Source organism: Myripristis murdjan, chromosome 9, assembly GCF_902150065.1.
Source record: "Myripristis murdjan chromosome 9, fMyrMur1.1, whole genome shotgun sequence".
NCBI lineage: Eukaryota > Metazoa > Chordata > Actinopteri > Holocentriformes > Holocentridae > Myripristis > Myripristis murdjan.
In genome coordinates this window covers 31153252-31173736 of record NC_043988.1, presented here as the reverse complement: position 1 = coordinate 31173736, position 20485 = coordinate 31153252, and the positions used below count along the sequence as shown (strand labels likewise).

Below are 20485 nucleotides of genomic sequence, written 5' to 3'. Positions count from 1 at the left end.
GCAAAAATCTGTCTACTTGATGCAAATCTGACCATTTGCACACATTACTGTCCGCTTGAGAGTGCTGTAAAAATTTAACCGTTCTTCTGCTGTAGTTACGTAAACAGAGCATCCATCATCAGCGTGACTGTCATCTTCTGTGAAATGACATGTTGATGGATGATACGAAACATTTTTCTAACTTTCTTACTGATTCGTCTGGTCAAAATGTCCAGCTGTGCCATTAGACATATTGACACACTCAGTCGGTGTCTCAATATGAAAATGTATAGCAGCATTTCCTGAACCAAATTAGTGAATTTCTGCACCATCACTGGCTTTTATGCATGTATGCGCCACCTAGACTAGTGTCAAACTGATCATTTTAATTAAACAAATAACCAAAGATAAAGAGAGTAATACATCCGCCAAGTTTGGTCCATTAACTCCTTCTTTGTCACAAGAACAAGAGCTTCACCAGGAGCGTACTGCTTCAACGAATGAAGTTAATAAAGATCAGAAACCAATGCAATTTTGAGCGGCAGCACACAGCTGAAAAATAGTTTTGAAGGATATGCACACTACACACATTTGTTTTGGTTTAACTTCCAACACTCCTGTCAGTCCTCTGGAACTATTTTCTCACCATGAAACGGTGCTTTGGTCCCATATTTAATCCACAGGGCAGCACAGTGGCAGTTCTAGGGCAGAAAATAGTCCCACCGTTTAAGAGGCCAGTGGGCTGAAAAGAGCGCTGAAAGTGAAACCGAAACAAACATGTGACGCTGTTCATCGTTTAAAACAAATTTTCAGCTTCGTGTCGGCATTCAAAACTGTGTTATTTTCTGGTCCATATCTGCTTCATTCATTTTGCAGCAGCACACACACTTTCGCGACAGGGAACAGAAGACGGGCCAGACTTGGTGGAGGTATTACAGCAAATATGACTAAATCGCAAGAATCCAAATTATCGTTTTAAGGAAAACACTGAGGTTTTGGGATAGTCGTCGTCTTACCTGTGAGGACAAAATAGACGCCAGCATGATCCATGTGTCCTCACATCATCGGCTCCAACATTTAAACGAAAACGATGCTGAGTGATATAGATGATATAGTGATAGATTATCTGAAGAGTGAGGAAATTAAAAGTCATAGCAGCTCAAAAGCAAAATGTAGCTAATTCTAACTAAGGCATCGCCTGTCATCATGTGTTTTCTGTAATATCAATGCAAAATGATGTAAATCTAACATGGTGGGACTCCTTCTCTGTTTATGTTAGAAATAAAGATGATGGCTGTTAGCAGACAGTGCACAGTTAAAATAATCAGTATGTCGTGGATGAAAACTGGTTTGCTCACGTAAAATAGTTCAAAAACATTTTCATTTAGTATTAAAAATAAGTCTTTTTACTTGAAATAAAGCTAGCATCCCACCATCTTACTGTACAGCACACTGTATGCTAACATGTCAGCATGGAGCGCTAATGATCTACCTGAGGCACATGGACGATTTTGGATGATTTCTCACTGAAGCTAGTTATATTCTTTTTAAGTCTTTTTAAGACCTTCATTTTAAAAAAAAAATTATATTTCTTGAATTTGCTGTAAGGAAAGTATTTAGATGCATCAAATGAAAACTGTTACAGTACCAACTTATTTTCTAGTAAATACTGTTAATAAACTGACTATAATGACAATAATTTATTATCATCTACTTTCCAAGGAAGTTCCTAAGTACAGTACTTATCAGGAAAATATTTAGTACATAGTAGTTTAGTAGTTTTGTGACAATTTCTGGCGCCCAATCTTCAGTTACCAACTTAGCGCCTAAATACCTGGAAAATGTCGGACTGTAATGTAAAGTCTCATCAAGAGTTTTAGTGCATATTTTAGTTTTTAAAACCATCTCAAGTTTGTCAGTGGCTCCTAACAAACGCTTGATCACACAGCGATCAAGAACCAGGCGACAGGGCATTACATCCTCAACGGAAAAGGAGAGGAGGCCAAGTCCAAAAGCTTCATCGACCTGGGAGTGGAGTGGGACTACATCATCGAGGACGACGTGGAGACGGTGCACACGGACGGACCGCTGCACGACGCCGTGGTCGTTCTGGTAAAATCCTCGTTCAACGCACTGTCATAGAATACATTGTCATTCATAATTTGCAAAGTCACAATGAACGTCAAATGAAAGAATGAAATCACTCTAAACAACAGAATTGATCAGTGGCTTTTAACATGCAGTCTAATCAACCAAACACTGAATTATTCCACTTTCATCCCAAATGAAATTATTACCATTATTAGCTCATTTCAACTGGTCAAAATTGATCTTGTTGAAAGGTTGACAAATTTTTTTTGCAGTCCCAGTAAAGAAACATTACACTAATTATGAGTCACGTTGGAGAGATATGTTGTTGCTAACATGAAAGCTATGATGGGATTGTCTAGTTTGTTTTGTCTGTTGCCGTATTTCTTAGTATTGGGCCTCTTAGTATTTAGTGTTACGTGCTTAACATAATGGGCCAATGGTTTCCCTTCATGTTCTTTATATTTTTTCACCTCTGCTTAGGGTTTGTTGACCCAGCATGCTCATTATCCATTCAGTCTTCTTCGTATTCAGTCTCTCACCCCAAACATCTTCCCACTTTTAATTTGCTCATCGAAAATTATACTCCGAAGCGACATCTTTGATTTCTTTGTCCGCAGCAGAAGTGCTAATTTCCAATTACGCAAACATGTTAAGTGCACTGTCAGATCAATAGATGCCAGGCTCACTTAAGTTGCTCTCTACATGCAAATTCATGTCTGCACATTATGGCAGGGAATTAATTACACTAGAAGAGCCGCCTTTCATCACATTGAGCAAAACAGCAGGCGCGTTCGAGCTTCTCCAATCACATCTGAATTAAAGTCATTTACGGTTGTTGTCAGCGCTGTTCTGCTCAGCAAATTGCAAGACTTTATTTTTTAGTCAAACAAGAGAGAGGAAGTGAAGATGGTTGAGAATCACCAAGGCTGCGCAGTCTGAAGCTCCAAAGGGGCGATGAATCTTTTATGACAAAAATATTGTAGGACATGTTTTCCACTAAATCAGGTGGAGAGGTTTTCTTCATGGACAGGCATCCTTGTTTAAAAAGTAATTCCTGCGCGTGAATCGGGGATGACCCGGAGGTCACGCTTGTTTGTTCAGCAGACCTGTCGAGGCGGGACATGGAGTCGGTGAAAAACTTTGTGTGCGCAAAACTTTCCATAACTTCTGATTCAACTTTTTTTTTTTTAGCTACCATATAAACCTCTTTACCCATAAATCTGTCACATTCACCATCAGTTCCTGAAGCTAACTATAATTAGGGAAGCCCAGATCCGTCAGCCAGTGACTAGAAATAGACAATTTTTGCAAAAAGTGATATGTGACCAGCTATGTGATTTTTTTTTCCAATCAGGAAAACAAGAGAATTATGCCTGTCTGGTGTCATGCCCATCATACAACACACATGCCATGTGGTATTGTGGAGGCTGTGTGCCAGCAGCAAAATGACATTTCTGCTTTGATTAAGTGTGTGAAACCAAAAAAATAAATTTGCAGGTGGTAATACATGTGACAGAAAAAAAAGTTAGCCGTGGAGAATGTACTTTCTTACATAAGAAGAAACTTCTAACTGTGATAAAATAAAGTTTAAGTTTCAACAATGATTAAAAACTGTTAAACAGAGTTGTATGATCACTAATGGCAAGTCAGGCTTTTACTAAATCAATTGGGATCAGCCAAAACAAAAGCAACCCATGCATCCCTATTTTTAACAAATTACAATGTAACGCCTGGACTGCCTGCATGTTTAAAATGCGACCTTGCAGCTGAAAGGCATTTAGTGTATATCTGTGCATACTGGTCGTGTCACAGCAGGACAGTGGCTTACAGATACAATTGAAGCTGGTAATGTGTGACTTCTTTATTTTAATGCTGTCATTGTGCATTCTACTGTCACAGCTAAAGCTTTAACATCAGTAAATGCCTTATAAGCCTCCCTCCCTTTAGTTTTTTTGGTTTCTGCACATATACAGGTCATTTTATTCTGCCCACAGATTTCCTTTTGGAATTGAAATCCCTAATCCTCTCAGCAGTAAATCTGTGAAGTGTACCCAAGCCAGGGATCGGTGCTAAAAACTTTTAGAGTTATATGAATAAGATGGCTTGGTAGAGGGTTAGGTCTCACACTGGGAGATCAGGCAGAATGAACAGTCCTGTACAGCAAATATAAACATCATTAGCATGATTAAAGCCAATTATCCCACTGATGTATTATGTACAGTACATGGTGTAATGGTTGTCATTGAGGCATGATGCATGTTTTTTTTCCTGCCTCCTGAAATTACACGTAATGCATTCATTTGCACACATTTGCACACACACATTTGTTTGCAATTATTCTGCACGGCTGGTGATGCTTTTCTCTCTTTGGTTTGTAGATCATACCAAAGGATAATGAAACCAGGTCTACTTTGATGTACAAGTACATCATCCATGAAGATTCAGTGCCCGTCAACAACAATAATGTCATCCAGGAGGACACGTTCGAGTGGGCGCTGAAGAGCTGGTCTCCGTGCTCCAAGCCCTGCGCTGGAGGTACTGCACACATCACCGTCCAATCAGAAATCTACAAAAACAAGTGATCGTTTATGAAAAAGTCTCCTGGGTGCTGTGATGAAGAGTCTGCGTCAAATACTACGTGTGGTCTGTCCTCTTTGTGAAATGTACTGCACTGTAGCACAAGTGTGACAGTGAAAATACACAATGAAGCTACTCTGCTGATCAGAGCAGCCATGTAGACCTCTCTCTCTGGTTTCTCTCTTTTGTTTTCTCCATGCACGGCCCTCAAACAGGTAGAAACCACAAAAGAGCTTTGTAAAAAAATGACTACAGTCTGTTAAAAAATGACTAAAATTAATACTTCATGGTGCCAGAGGCAGGTACACCCCTGTAGGTTTCATGCACATCGCCAGAGGCAATCCTAGCATTGTTAAAAATGATCTAATGAAAAAATAATTAAGTACCTCTTATATAGCCCATGCTGTTTCTCATTCCAAGCCACGCCTAACCAACTGCATTATCAAGGCAAAGCAGCTGGAAGTCTCAGCTGAAAACTTTGTCTTTGTTAACAAAAACAAAAAACCAATTCTGTAAAGTGTCACGTCCACGACCAGTGGAAGTCAGTGGTGACAGTTATTGTGTTTATGAATTAATAATGACTCAAATGGTTTGTTAGACTCAAAAGATGTTAAAAAATAAACAAGAAAGCAAAGACAGCACCTGTTAAGCCACATTAGCTGTTGCTAAGAAATGAAACATCTCTAGAATTTGTAGTTTGTCTCTGAAAAAGGTCATTAAATTGCTTGGAGGCAAGTGGGACAAAGTTTTGATAATATAGGCCGGTTTCCACCGCAAGAACTTCGGGGTAATTTTATGGGGCTGGGGCCGCTGTCGTGTGTCTCCACCACAGGAACCACCCCGAAGGAGAGAGTTCCTGAACCTTTACAGGGGCTAAAAAAAGGCCCTGCCTTGGGGTAGGGACTCTGGGCGGCCCCGAAAAACTCCTGGGTGGGGCTTGGGGTTTACTTGGTGCTGACTGGGTTTACTCGCAGCGCAATGTGGTGTCAACAGAAAGCAACAAAATAGCCGGACGCTAGGTTAGCTTTAGTTAACGTTAGGCGTCCATAGCAACACGGCCAACACTACCAAGCTAACGCTAATGTGCTAGCTAACAACACTTTTTAACACACTTTTTAGCCAGCATTTTTAGGGACGCTAACATTAGCTTTAGGGAACATTACCTAACACTAACAACAGGCTTTTTTAACAACACGCATTTTGATGCCCCGGGTCATGGTCGCGTAACCGCCCGGTAACTTTACAGGAACCTTCCTCCTACTCGGCCCTCTCAGTGGAGACACGGCAGGTGAGAGGGCCGAGCGTAGGGTGGCCATACGTCCGGATTTAGGCCGGACAGTCCGGAATTTAAATGCCTTGTCCGGCGTCCGGCGCAGCCTCAAGCCGGACGCTTATTTGTCCTCCGTTTTGGAGTTGCACTTGAACGCAACGCTGGCCCGGACTGTACGTCGATATCAGTTATATTTTTCGTCGTAGACTTTTAAATTACAATCCAGAAAGTGCATTAATTGGATGCGCGTTAGTTTTTCTCCTCCTGCGCTGCTGTGTGCTCATGCCGGAGTGCGTGTGTGTGGCGCTGTCTGAAGTCTGAAGTCACTGGCTAACAGCAGCACACTGGCTTAGCTTGTCTATTCAGAGAAGAGGTATCACTTCAGCTTATTTTTCAATCTATGTTATCACATGCATACTACTGCTCATTCATTGGTGGCTGAATTGTTAGGTCTGTTTGATAAGTAATTTACATTTTTAAAATAATAATTTATAATATTGTTAAATTAAAAAAAAAGCCAACATGATGCAGGTCAAAGACTAAAAAAGAATATTGACTAAAACTATTGACTAAAACTAGACTAAATACTTTGGATTTTCTTCGACTAAAACTAGACTAAAATGCCAAGACTTTTCGTCGACTAAAATGTGACTAAACAAAAAAGAATTCAAGTTGACTAAATATGACTAAAAGTAAAAAGGGCATTGACACTAGACTAAGACTAAAACTAAATTGAAAATAGCTGATGAAATTAACACTGGTGGACCTGACTCAACACCCCCCCACTCCCCCGGGCCCGCATCGCCACCCCCCAAAGTGTCCTCCTTTTTGGTGTTGTGGAAATGGCCACCCTAGCCGAGCGAGAGGACGTTCCTGTAGCAGCCCCTGCCCCCCAAATACTACCAGGAACCTTTTGGTGGAAACGGGCCTTATGTTTCTGACAGCAGCTCATAAATTTAAATCAGCACCAGGGCTTCACACACTACCTTTTCCTTTTGACTTGCCTCCTCTGAAAGTGACTCTCTATGTGCAGAGTTAACACCAGCAGTGTAATGTCAGGTGTTTTGTAAAAATGATCTCTGCTTGTGAGCTTGTCTGTTTGTTGGAGCTTGCTCGATGATGACCAGCCACTCGCCGTGCCTCACGTGCATACGACATGTGCACTTGTCGCCTCAGGGTTTCAGTACACCAAGTACGGCTGTCGGAAGAAGGGCGACACCAAGATGGTCAACCGAGGCTACTGTGACATCAGCAAGAAGCCGAAACCCATCCGCCGAGTGTGCAACCTGCAGGACTGCACGCAGCCTCAGTGAGTACACGTCCACTCCAGCCTCCGAGCCTGTCAAAGCAGCCTCCATCAGTATGGCCTCCATTTAGATCAGCTGCTGCGTGGGTCAAGAGCGAGTCAAAATGAGCATTTACCCCCATCATTTTGAATACCAATATATTGATTTCCATGCCACTGAAAACGTAAGTTGGATTACTCCGACTTCAAGAGCTGCTAATGATGTTCGTCGAGAGTTTTCTTGACCTAAATGGCGTCTCGAGCACTTTTCAACCCTGACATGAATCAAGTTATTTGGGAAAAGCACTGAATACTTTTATTTTTTTGGCTTGGAAATGTAAAAAATTTTAAGGATATTGAATATGCACCTCACACCACTGAATGGACATTATCAGTCATAATCACCCCCACAGGTATGGGTTAATAGGGCCCTTCTGCACCTTCTAGTGCAGTGGTTCTCAAATGGGGGGTACACGTACCCCTCGAGGTATATTTTAGTACTGCAGGAGGTACGTAAGATTTTGTTGAACTGACTTTATACCACATTACATCGTTACGTCTGCCTCCAGGGCCCCGTTTGACTGGTAAGGAGCAGCTGATGATAGGAATAGATGATCAAAGCTTTCTAACACTGGAAGGTGCAGTAGGGCTGTACTAACCCAAACCGGTGGGGGTGATTATGACTGATAACATCCATTTAGTGGAGTGATTAACGTTCAAATCAGCACAACATATCTGCAGCCACAGTTAAAAAAAAAAAAAAAAATACAATTATTCATTTTCAAAAAGCCTGTTACGGTCTAACTCTAGTAGGGATGAAGCAGCTGAACTCAGGTGCAGGCAGGCAGCCAATCAGTGGCCCACATGAGGCTGTAAATTGCTTCCCGGTCGGCTCTGGATTCATTAGTTTGAGTGCAATCAGAGCACAGACGAGAAAATAACAAGGATCTAGCATGTGCATTTATTGAGACTGCCCGAGTTTTCAGTTTTTTTCCTATACTGTTTTGAATATCCTCTCCTGTGCATCAGCACCATCGTTTGTTGCATTTAGTTTGTCGGAAACATCCAATGCCCATCACTGCAGGGCTTTTTGTCATTATGTGTGGTACATTCGTCACTCGCCAACAGGAAACCTGTTCAGACTCAGATATTTTATGAACCAGACCAAGGTTGTCATCTTACATGAAATTTAATCTTGACCATAGATATTTAAAAAAAAATAATTATTGTAAAAATGGAAGGTAACTAAAGAGAATGAACTCTAGGTTAATTTGTTTGAATAATCACAGTGTTGTTTACAATGCTGATACTTATTGTATGAAAGAAAAAAATGAAATCTAGGAATAATTATGTCAGAAAATGCATCAGACTATCAAGGATAAATTCACAATCAAAGGAATGAAAGCAAGTTAAAGATATTGTAAAACTGGCACAAATGGGAATTCTGCATAATGAAAAGTAGTTTTCATGGTGCCTATGATTAATTCAGCGCACAAATATATTGTGTCGATACTAAATTGCCACATTTATATTTCAGACATGCAGCTGTCACTCTTTTCCAGCGTGCAGCAGCAGAAAAAGCTTCACCTCACACATAGACCACCAAAAATTATCACCAAAAATGAAAAGCAATCACATCCAAGGAGTGCAAAACACAGGCTCACCATTTTCCTGTGACCGCACAACCATCATGTAAAAGCAAGGCCGAGAGAAATGAATACAATAAGAGCTAGTGAAAGAGATAAGGAGACCAAGAAACGGTGCGTCTTGATAAAAGCACATGTACCATGAGCTGTACATAGCTGTCTTTCAAGCTACGCTCCTAACAGGGGTGTGAAAGCAGAGGAAATGTAAGGAGGTTAATGTGCAGGCCGGTGGCACAAACACTCAAGGCTGGAAGAGTGAGTCTGACTCGATGTGAAAGAGAGAGGACACGTAAGCTGATTAGTGGCAAAGAAAAGAAAAAAAAAAAACACAGACAAGATAAGAAAATGTAAAAGCAGCCTGATGTTGCCCATAACAAACTGAGGTGCAACAAAGGTGGAGCTAAAATGTCCTGCCTTGTTGTTCCCAATCCACCCATTTAATGCTGGAATAACCTCTTGGATTTAGTCTCAACTGTTGGAGCGCTGAAAAGCCCCTGAATGCCGTCCTTGGTGCACAAACTTCTGCTGGCTGTTTGTCTCACGTGATGTTGTCGTTAGTTATTCAACATTTTCATGAGTGAAGATGATATCTTACGCCTGATTTTTGCTCCAGTTTGCGTTCACGATGCTCACGGCAGGAACGGCACGTTTATGCGAACGGCAGGCCGTTCATGGTTCAAGAAGCGAGAAATGACACTGAAACCAATCATCATGTGTTTATCCGATACGGCCTCCATGGTGCCGTGTTGTGTTGTTGCAAAAATTGCGAGGTGCACACACGGCTACGGAGCTTAGATTTTGATCTTTAGATTTCAGGCCATAATTGCATCATTGTGCCGTTTGCACTGCAGACACCACACCGAGCATAAATCAGCCTTTAGCTTCAGCAGTTTGACCCCTTTAGTGTGAGCACTTCTCGCACCCAGCTCATCATCACCTGTTAACTAGAGCAAAAAAAAAAAAAAAAAAAACAGCACTCTTGAGAGGTAACTGTACCTGACCAAGACCATGAGGCTGATAGAGTCTAATAGGTGTGTGTAAGGCCTCGGTCAGACTGAAGACAAACTGTATTTGGCATTTCATGTGGGTTTTTTCCTGTCCAGATTTTATAAAATCAATCTGGCTTTAATCTGGATATGGCAGTTTGAACAGGGCCTACGAACAGGGCCGGAGTTAGTTCTTCCCACAGCAAATAAATTATGCAAACACTGAGCTTTCCTTGCTTTACAGTGAACACACGATATGACCTCCAGTAGAGAAGCTGGGCCGCCTTTACAAGAGCACAACTTAAAAAGGACCACACCAGTGACTTTGCACGTTCAGCGTAATATTTGCAAAATGCATAAACTTAATGTCTCTGCTAATCTTTTCCCAGAGCAAGCGGTCGCATTTTAAAACTCATCATCAATCATTTTTCCTCCCTTTTCTCCAGCCGTTTCTTTCCCTGCATTCCATTATGATATGAAAATTAACTTTCAGAGACTACAGTCTTTCTTCACACCAGTATTCAATCACCAAAATAAAGTCCTCCACATCAGTTTTCCTAAAAGCAGCAGCACTGTTGTGTTTTGATGACTTTTTGAAAGTGGGGCGCAGTGAAACGCTCCCTCCGCCAGGGAAAATAGTCCTCAGAGAAACTCCAATAATCAGCTCTGTGGTTTATGAACGGTGACAGATTTGTTAGCTGCAGAAACAGAATATTACAATGTGAACATTATAATTCATGCTCTCTTTAGTCACCTTGTTAACATGTAAAAGTTGGGGAATCTGCGCAAGTGCAAAATTAGTATAACAATACTTAGTAAAACAAGGCGAAAAGAGTTTTCCATTCATTACACCACAGCTCTGATACTCCGGTGTTTAATATCAGTGCTGTAACACACATCCACTCATTAACTGCACTGAGAGGTTCAATAAAAAGGATTTTGAAAAACACACAGGAAGTAATTGTTTCCTGCTTTATTGAGACGTGCTATTGTTCACTCACCGCTGAAATGAAGTTTACACCACCTCATTCATTCCACATTTGCAAGTGCACATTCGCCGGAGCCAGAAACTAATTAAACCCGGCCTTGGCAAAGACGGTCCGTGCCACCCAGTTTAGTGTGGCACTGCTTTTCTTTTTTTTTTTTGGTCCCATTTTAAACAAGGCTGTGATGGATTCTGACCTTCAACTTTGCCTCCGTGTATTCAGAGCACTCCTGCATTGTGTTGGGACAAAATTAAGGTTTTTGTCCCAGCGGTCTGCTGGTTGTCACTATCAGGCCACAAATATTATCTGAGATTATTATCTCTGAATTACCAAGGTTTGTTGACAACCAGTCAAACAGGCCTAATTATGGCACCAAAGAAAGAAAATGAGCCAAAATTAAATCCAGTGGAGGATGCAGATATGGTGAGCACCTTGTGAGAATACTTATGAGTATATCTGAATGCAGCTATCTGCTAAAAGTCAGCAGCTGTAATAAAATGGAGTTTTCGAGGCTGCATTTTCCACTCCAGCAGGGCAAGGTGGTTCTTTTGCTCCTCTCGTTCCCCGTCCCCTGCCAAGATCATCTGTCCCGGGGTAAGACCAGCCATTACCCGATGATGCCAGTAAGAAATCAACCATTTTTTAGTTTCCTATCCCTTTTAATAACATTTTTATCTCACCACAAAAGGTGTTTGAGTGCTGCCAGGGAGTTTGTTTCCATTGCAACACTAACCACAAATCCAAGAGCAGGTCCTTACCTCCAGTGGACGGCAGAAAAGCGAGTTTACTGACCAAACCAAGTTTGGAAACCCAGAATTAAGGGAAGCGTGGAGTTTTTGATTAGCTCTAGGTCACTCACCATGGTAACCAGTAATATTTATAATTTTAATATTTACTAACAGATGTGTGTGAGACATATTTGTGCAAGTTGTAATACATTACATTTCCAGCCAATGGATGAGGATGAAAAGTGTTTATTGAATTTTATAATGATACAACATTATTCTTTGAAAGTTTCGGGTGGTTTTAAGATATGAATGGATGCGCTATGTTCACCAGTTCAACATTTAATAAATAAGCTAGTGTGATTCATCATTATTTTCAACATTTTATTGACTAAATGATGGAAAAATGTGTTTTGTGTGTGTGTGTGTGTGTTTGAGACTTTTTGGCGCGTTGAAGACGCTGTGGTGGGTCAATCAGGTTAATTTTGTAGATTTTGTAAAAACACGTCATTCCCTGAAGGTTCATAAAATTTGACCGGGAAGTGTCTGTGATATGAAGTGTGAAGCTCATGGCCCTGTTGGTGGCGCTGTGGTCAAAATCCATTAGACAAACAGAGCTAATCCGTGCTCTCTTTCCCTGTTTTCAATCACGGGAGACAGAAATGAGAGCTATCATTCGCTGTCGGCCTGAAATAAACCGCAGTAAACTGTTGAGTCGCTGAAAGCCTCCGAGCGCTCGATGCGAGAGGTGAGAGGCCTGAAGTGCTTCTTTGCCACCGGCTGGAAAAGAGACACAGAGCTTTTTCATGGCATGGCGATTCTGAAAAGGACGAGATAATTAATCACAGAACAGAGTGTGTGTGCCTCTGGCCTCGGCTGGGTCACGAGGCTTGAACCCGTTCCATAAAACCTGCCGGTGGTAACTGAATGACTTGAATTTGAGGCTTTTATAGCTTGAGTACAGCACCACTTTTGTCCAAAAAAAAAAAAAAAAAAGCTAATTCTTTCAATTCATTCTCTTAATTTGTAAGCAGTGTGAATCCAAACTACATGACAGTCTACTTTAATTTGTTCGACACAGTTAATTTCTCCTCAAATCATCAACAGTTCCACCGCACTCAGCTGATTGTTCAGTAAAGACATAAATCTTCTGTGTTTAAATTAGTTAAACTGTCCCTTTAAGCAATGTGGTGCTGATGTGGTGAACTTTGCAGCCTCTGAAATTCACTGAATTATTAAAAGTTCAATCCAGGCTTAGCCAAATATCAAATACATACCAAAGTCAAAGTTCTCCAGTTTATTTTTTTTCTTCCATTCTTCCATTATCTTTTCATTGTCTTCCACACCTTTCAGGCTCGTTTTATCGTTCCAGATTCCCCCGAGCTGTTTAAATTTCTCTTACAACAACAGAGGTGCATCTGCAGTAACCCCCTGCTTGTGTTGATCTGTCCAGGTGGATCGCAGAGGAGTGGGAGCACTGCACCAAAACCTGCGGCAGTCTCGGCTTCCAGATCCGGACGGTGCGCTGCCTGCAGTTTCTCCACGAGGGAACCAACCGCTCCATCCACAGCAAATACTGCCGGGGCGAGAAGCCGGAGACCCAGAGGCCGTGCAACCGAGTGCCCTGCCCCGGCCAGTGGAGGACCGGCTCCTGGTCACAGGTGCAGTATCCATGTTATCCATGTCTTACCGGACAGTTTGAAAGGTTTCCGAGCACCAGAACCAGAGAGGACAGATATAGACAGGTTTACGCACCAAACCCCGGGGGGCGCCATTACCCTACACAAATGGAGATGCCGTTACTCTCCCCCACCCGAATTCAGTGCAGAACTGGGAGGATAACATGACGACGTGGCCCAGCATAACGTACAGCAAGATTTGCGCTTACTTCGTTTATAATCCCACTAATTTACTCATTGACACAGTCGGCGTTTTTTTTTTGCCGGCATTCCTTGCAGCTTCAACTGTGTTGCTTTTTGCTTGGATGATGGATTTATATTCCTCGTATTTATTTCAGATTATTGTCTGCTCCTCCGTTGTAAAGTATGCGGCTCAGGTGGATTTTTCCTTGTCTGCGATTGGTCGCATGCAGCAAACACTGCCCTTTTTATGTGAGCGCGCATAGATCTAGATTGGAAAAGCCTGCATTCGCTTCACTTTTCCTTTCGTCGGCACGACAGCTAGCTAGCTAAAAACAAACCAGCACGCCAAAACGGAAATGGATTGCATCGATGGGAGGAGTTTAGGATGTAGAGCGGAAACGGCTCATAAAATTGCGTATAACAAGACTCAGGTTAGCGTGGCTGAGAGGTGATGATGTCCTCAGTGAGTTAGCTGCTGCACAACAGAGGCAGCAGCAACTAATTATATTTACTCATGTTACTGTAATTGAGTAGCTTTTTTATGTACTTGTACTGTGAGTAGTTTTTAAAGCCAGTAATTCTACTTTACTAATTTACTGGAGTACATTTTTGCTTGAGTGTTGTCCTTCACTACATTTTAAATCACATCCATTACAGAGAACAAATGATCAGTGACAGATTGTGGAACCTTTCACAATAAAAGCTCAGGCAGCAAAGATTTACAGCAGGGATCTGCTTCGGGTTCTACTTTTTGTCATTTCCAAATTTCACAGTAAAAGCTGCACAGTGAAAAACCGCAGATGGTTGATAGAAGCGATTGAGCATCACGTGATGTGCTTATTCCACGTGTGTCAGCTGAGTCTACAGGGTCCTCACTTCAGTTTAGCATAATGCCCCTTTAAAAGAATGTAGTTTGCAGCGTGGACAAATGAACTCAGTCACTTTTTCCTGCCAGGACATTTTAAATGAGACACTTTTTACTTTTACTGCAGTAGATTTTTACTGCACTACTTCTGCTTCTACTGCAGTAAAACACCATCAGAGTTACAGTACTTCTACTTGAGTAGTAGTTTGTAGTACTCTTTCCACCAGTATGAAGATAATGTTTGCTATTCATACTGCTGACAGAACTCTATTCATTTATATAAAATCAATGAGTTGAAATTATTTCATTGAGTCAAGAAAATCCACGCCACAATACCTAAGCTGCGTTATACAATAAAAATACACGAGAGAGCTGAGTTTTGTGGTTCATCATCACAAGGAAGAGATTCTGCAGGGCTAACACCGAGCTGAGGATGAAGGCAGCCAAATACTACATGAGAATGTCTATTACAAAGTTGTGGTGAAATGCATACTTGGTCAAAGTTTGAGGTTTTATATATAAAAAATATATCATTTTGTATGATTACAGTGGATTAATCCAATCATGTTCTCAATCTTTGGCTGCGCAGTAAAAATATTATGACAAGCCTGAGAGTGAATTTAAATCCACTCTCAGTCAAATATATAAAAAGTATTTGGATGGAAATTGAAGGTTCTGATCCAGTTTCATAGTCTGTGTAAAGATGATAAGCTGGTACAAAAAAAAAAAAAAAAAAAACACAGATAAGTTGTTCCTGCTCTGACCCACTTTTCAGCCAAGTTAAAAAAAAAAAACAAAAACATCTCAGACTTTGTAAATGTGCAGTGTGAAGTAAAGCTGCAACGGTAAATGCACTGCCGGTGCCCCTGCAACCAAAAACAAACGAAGCTAAGGTTCCACTTATCTGGAAGACAAATGCGTTTGTGAGAGGCGACGTGCCGCTTCCTGCTGATTGGATTCTGCTTGTGCGCTTTCATGGCCAAATGCTGTTTGAAAGGAAACAATAGGATATCAGAGGGAACTGGCCATTCTCCGGTGTGTTGCTTAAAGAGAGGTTTCTGGATGGTCAGTAATCTCCTTGTCTTACGTTTCTTTTTCACTGTGTCACCTGCTTCTGCTTATTTTAGCCGTTACTGATCTGATTCCTCCCCCCCGAGAGGTGCATGTGTGGCTGAAAGTGGGTGTAAGAGTTTGTGTTTGCTCTTTTCCTCAGTGCTCGGTGACCTGCGGGGAGGGGATGGAGAAGCGTCTGGTCACTTGTCGGATTGGAGATCAGTGCAGCGGAGAGAAACCTGAGGCCACACGACCCTGCAGACCAGGACCCTGCCACGGTGAGCAAGTCCACCTCCAGTATGTCCAGTGAAGCCTGTGATTATCCAAACCCTCATCATCCAACTCACCGATCTACCAAACACACATGATGAAGAGAAATACAGCAGGCTCAACTGTTTTCAGGGACAATAACAACTTTTTCTCAGCTGTTATTGCACCGAAACAAGTCCTTTAGTCTCATATTCGTTAATAAAATTTTGTTTTTCTTTTTTTTTTATTAAAAACAAGTATAAATGTGTTGAAAAATGCAGAATAAGGCAGATCAGACCACTGGGATCGAGAAAATGACAGTGGATTCAAGTAAATTCTGGAAACAAGTTGATTAGTCTTGGAAAAAAAATGGAATTATCTCATATCACTGGCAGATATATATATATATGTATATATATATATATATATATATATATATATATATATATATATATATATATATACATTTTTTTTTTTTTTTTTTTTTTTTTTTTGCCTTGTTTAGAAAAAAATAAACAAGATATTTGTAAGTGTTAAAGATATTGGCACCCTGATATAGTTAGGCCCTTTACAAAGCTATTTTTTTACTTTAATTGTACATCAAATAGACAGGAAAAGACAGGTCGATGGTGATAAGAGCAGGTAGTCGAAGTGGAAAGTGTTTCACAGTCCAGTGCATTTTTGAGCTCCATTTCGCTGCAGCCTAAGACTCTTTCATTAAGCCTCTATAAGCTTTTCTCATTTCTGACCACCTACTTCTCACTTCTCGATCAAAAAAGACAGCTTACTATCATAAGACACAGTTCTTTTTTCACATTTCACAGAAATGCTATACCAGATCGAAAAAATTATATTTCTTGCACCCACAAAATTTATGAAACTGTGTCTTAATGATTATTTTGCAATATTTCGCATTTTCCTTAGTGAGAATGCCACAGTGATACAGTCCCAAAAGCATTGTGGCATTGTGGTTTTAATTTCAAGTGACAGAAAAAGTTTAGTTAATATCACCAGAAAAAGCCATGATTGACGATTGTCTTAGCAACAACCTCTAAGTAAAACTCTTAACATGAATAAAAAGTGGGTTTAATTATTACTGCAGGTTTGAGCATTTCACTGTCATGTTGAGGCAGAGCTAATTTCCTGAATAAAAAAGTACCGAGCTGGAATTGCAGCTAAAAAAATGGATTGACCGGGGTGGAGCCATAGATAACACAGTAGGAGAGTGCATAAACATGTATCTGATATTGATCTGAATGTGGCTGCTGTGCAATAATATTGAAATGGTTCCCAAGAGCGCCATGTTCAGCATAACCTACAGCATGGAGAGAGAAATGAAAAAGCAAATCAATAGTAGACAGAACATCACGACTGAGGATATTAATGAATCTCCACATGTGCTAAATATTAGATGCATTCATATTTCATGAGATCACTGATGAGCTGAATCCAGCTAAAAGCCCTCGATAGTTTCCTTTATTAAATCTGTACCAGCCACAAAGGAGGAAGGGTTTTATTGTTATCTGTACCTGATTGTATTCCTGAAGCTGCTTCTCCAACATGCACTGCACACCTTCATGTCTTACCTGTGCTGATGTGAAGAGAGGTCATTATTCGACTTGGTTACATTTTTATACTTTTAGCTTCATAACGGTTCAAGATGGCTGTTAATGTTTTACGCGTGAAACAGGGGAAAAATACAAAGCTTATCCTCACTGTCACTTTGATGATGTTCGAAAGGTTTTACTGTATTTCATGGGTTTTCAGTCCAGCCCTAAAGGATCTTCAGACATCACACACAGTCTTGTCTTTTCAGTTCTTAAAGGAATACTCCAATGTTTTGGTCAAAATCTGCTTTTTCTGACTTACCCAGACTGAGACAAGATATCATTTTCACCTCTGTATGTCCAGTGGTTCAGTTCCTATGGGTACCATTTTGTGTTAGCTTAGCATAAAGACTTGAAATCTTTGGGAGTTGTTAGCCTAGCTTCTTTACTTTGAAAAAACAAACCTTACAGTGTTCCTTTAAGGTGTGCCTGGACAAATATGTTGAATTTGTGGGCATCCCTGAAGACCGGTTTGAAAACCCTGTCCTGTTACATTTTCAAATCAAATCAAAACATGTCCATGTAACTGTTCAGTATTGACAGAATAGGATGTCCCCAGTGGAAATTACACCCACAATTAAAGGCACTGAGCTCATCCTGCATGTCCTTTAATTTCCAGATGAGCCGTGCACCGGAGACAAGTCCATCTTCTGCCAAATGGAGGTCCTCGCTCGATACTGCTCTATTCCCGGCTACAACAAGCTGTGCTGCGATTCCTGCAGCAAGCGCAGCGGTGCTCTCTCTTTATTCTCCGAGGCGGCCGAGACGGAAGAGCATGTCCGCTTCGGGTCAGCCTCCCAGCTCCTGGAGACTTTAACGGCCTCTGCAGCGGCGAACATGACCCGCAGCGGCAAGCAAGGCTCGGGCAAAGGCTCCGCCACATCAGGCAGCGCCTCAAAACGCACCACCACCCCCGCTCCGGGCAAGAAAAACCCATCGAAGGTCGGCAGTGCACCGAGGCGGGTGGTTCACGGCGGCAGGAGGCTGCCCGCCATGGCGCCGTCCTCCTTGTCAATCTGGTCCGAGAGGCAGGCAGATACTACTGAGGGTCAAAGGTCAGGCAGCTTGACAGATAGCAGGTGGCCGACAGCGTATTCTGAGGTGGAGAGATGAAAGTGACACCCTTGCCCTACAGGACTTTAATGTACAGTAGATATCCAGCTTCATCCTGAGTCTTCTCACCTCACAACACCACAGGGAGAGAGAGAGAGAAACAGAGAGAGAGAGAGAAAGAGAGAGAGAGAAAAGTGCTGGTTCACTTTGCATCTAGAGACTCCCTTCCCCAGACCCTGTCACTGACTCTAAGTAACAGCTTGTCATCCCACAGTGAGCTCCCCGAGCATTTGAACAAAACTTTTATTATTCAAAATTTGCAGTGATGTGATGAGGATTATGAAGTTAAAAGGCACACGGTCCGTTTCAAAATTTGGTAAATTTCAGCTTCATCAGATGAGGAGAACTCTTTGTTGCCTTTGTCGTTCATGATAAAACTTAATCAACCATAGCAGAGGACAGATTCAGAAGAGTCTTGTTGTTTGGTATGGATTCATATATTCTTCCTATGTAATGACACCCAGATCTAATCCAGATGTAATCCAGATTGTTATTCTCACTTAATCAGTTCTTTGAGTCTTAAAAGTCTGGAGGCTTTCTCTAATTTTTCTTACAGTAACTCCAATGCTATTGAGGAGGCGGCTTTTGTTTTGCAACTGGAAAATTTTCTTTCTGATTCATTGTTGTTTAGTTGTTATAGAGTATGCAGTGTTTACCGCTCGGCTGAAAATGTAAACAGCTGCAAACGTCATGGTTAATTCAGTTCATGAAAACATATGTAGACTGTGCCGGCAGAATCTAGAAATAAATCGCAATTTACATGTAAAAAATAATAAAAATCTGTCATAGACACAACACTGACAAAGAAAGCGCCTCTAGTGCAGCTTGGCCATCAGTTTTCATTTTAATTTTCATCAGGTGAGTTGCGGCTGCTTAATGACGAAAGCACGTTTTGTGGGTCAGATGATACCCAGCTGTGATCAGCCAATCAGAGCGTGAGACCTCGTGCGGCCGAGACGCATTTCAGCCTCGAACACACGTCAAAATCGCGTCAGTTTACATGCAGAGACGCGATTTTCTCTGGACTACAAAACGTGCTTTACCCTGTTTGAGTGACACGTCTGGAAACTTGACCCTCAAAGGTTGACCAAAATTTCAGTCAAAGCAGTTCATTTGAACTTTGCCTCAAGTTTCGCAACAGTCACCATGCAGCAATCTGGGAAATTTACTCAAATTGTAAATCATGAGCAAAAAAAAGTGTTTAGGATAGTCTGATGTAGCTGAAAATTCCCTCAAACTGCAATTGATAAGGTAAATTTAACCGTAGCAATTTTATTTGTCCTCCAAAATAAAACCAAGGCAGACACAGAGAGCTGTCCAGATGCTTGTGGAGCTCGCCGTGCATGACTTTCACATCAAACATCTCACGTTAATATCCGAATGGAACGAGGCCAGAGATAAAACAGCGAAAACCGTTCTAGTTGTATAGAATTTTTATATCCGGCAATGTTTGTTCCCTGGCTCTCTTCGCTTTCTACGGAGATAGATATTTATAAAGCTTCCTGTAAATACTGTACATGAAAAATATCAGTATTATTATAAGAGGGCAAGCTGAGGATACTTTCAACTCTTGCAACACCCCGTTTCACGCTGACAAAGTGGCTTCCCAAAGGTTTACCCTGCCATACGGCCGTGCCTGGCTCTGTTTGTGTGTGTGTGTGTGTTTGTATGTGTGTGTGTTTCATATTAAATGGTGCATATTCCCACTCTGCATGTTTGTTCAGGGTTCAGCTAGCAGACAGTAGCACAAAGCCACAGTGTACCTGGATGCAAGTAGATATTTTCTATGAAAGGTGCGTCATTCCTCTTCTTCCCGACCTTAAATTTTTTTTTTTCAGAAATCAGACTTGAGAGTTCAAGTGGTGCTAGCTAGTGACCTTTTTTTTTTTGACTCACTGTACTCCCCCTCCTAATTGTGAGCGCTCCTGCTTAGGAAGGTTGAAGCTGTCAAAGAAGGGAACTCAGAAGGGAAACATATTTGTTAAAAAAAAATAAATAAATAAAAAAATACAGTTGGCCCTTGTTTAGCTGAAACTCACAAGACAGGAGGTGAATTGAGATTTCCACAACACTGAAATGTATTGAAATTCCACTTTATTAATATGACATTGAAAGATGCGGAGCTGTTTGCTGTGTAATATACAGGATATTTTAAGGAAAAGGCATAATTTAACAGTCTTTTTTTTTTTTT

The 20485-nt window shown here is 41.3% G+C and overlaps 1 protein-coding gene across 1 annotated transcript in view; it reads left to right on the top strand.

The window, feature by feature from the left end:
* The window catches only part of adamts3 (ADAM metallopeptidase with thrombospondin type 1 motif, 3), a 170495-nt gene extending 151985 nt beyond the window's left edge, over positions 1–18510 (top strand). The window contains exons 16-21 of the mRNA XM_030059711.1: positions 1928–2091; positions 4449–4605; positions 7094–7226; positions 12999–13206; positions 15486–15603; positions 17801–18510. Of these exons, the coding sequence (XP_029915571.1) occupies positions 1928–2091; positions 4449–4605; positions 7094–7226; positions 12999–13206; positions 15486–15603; positions 17801–18294 (1274 nt within the window). The 3' untranslated portion in view covers positions 18295–18510. The remainder of the gene's footprint in view (positions 1–1927; positions 2092–4448; positions 4606–7093; positions 7227–12998; positions 13207–15485; positions 15604–17800) is intronic.
* Positions 18511–20485: the final 1975 nt, after the last annotated feature.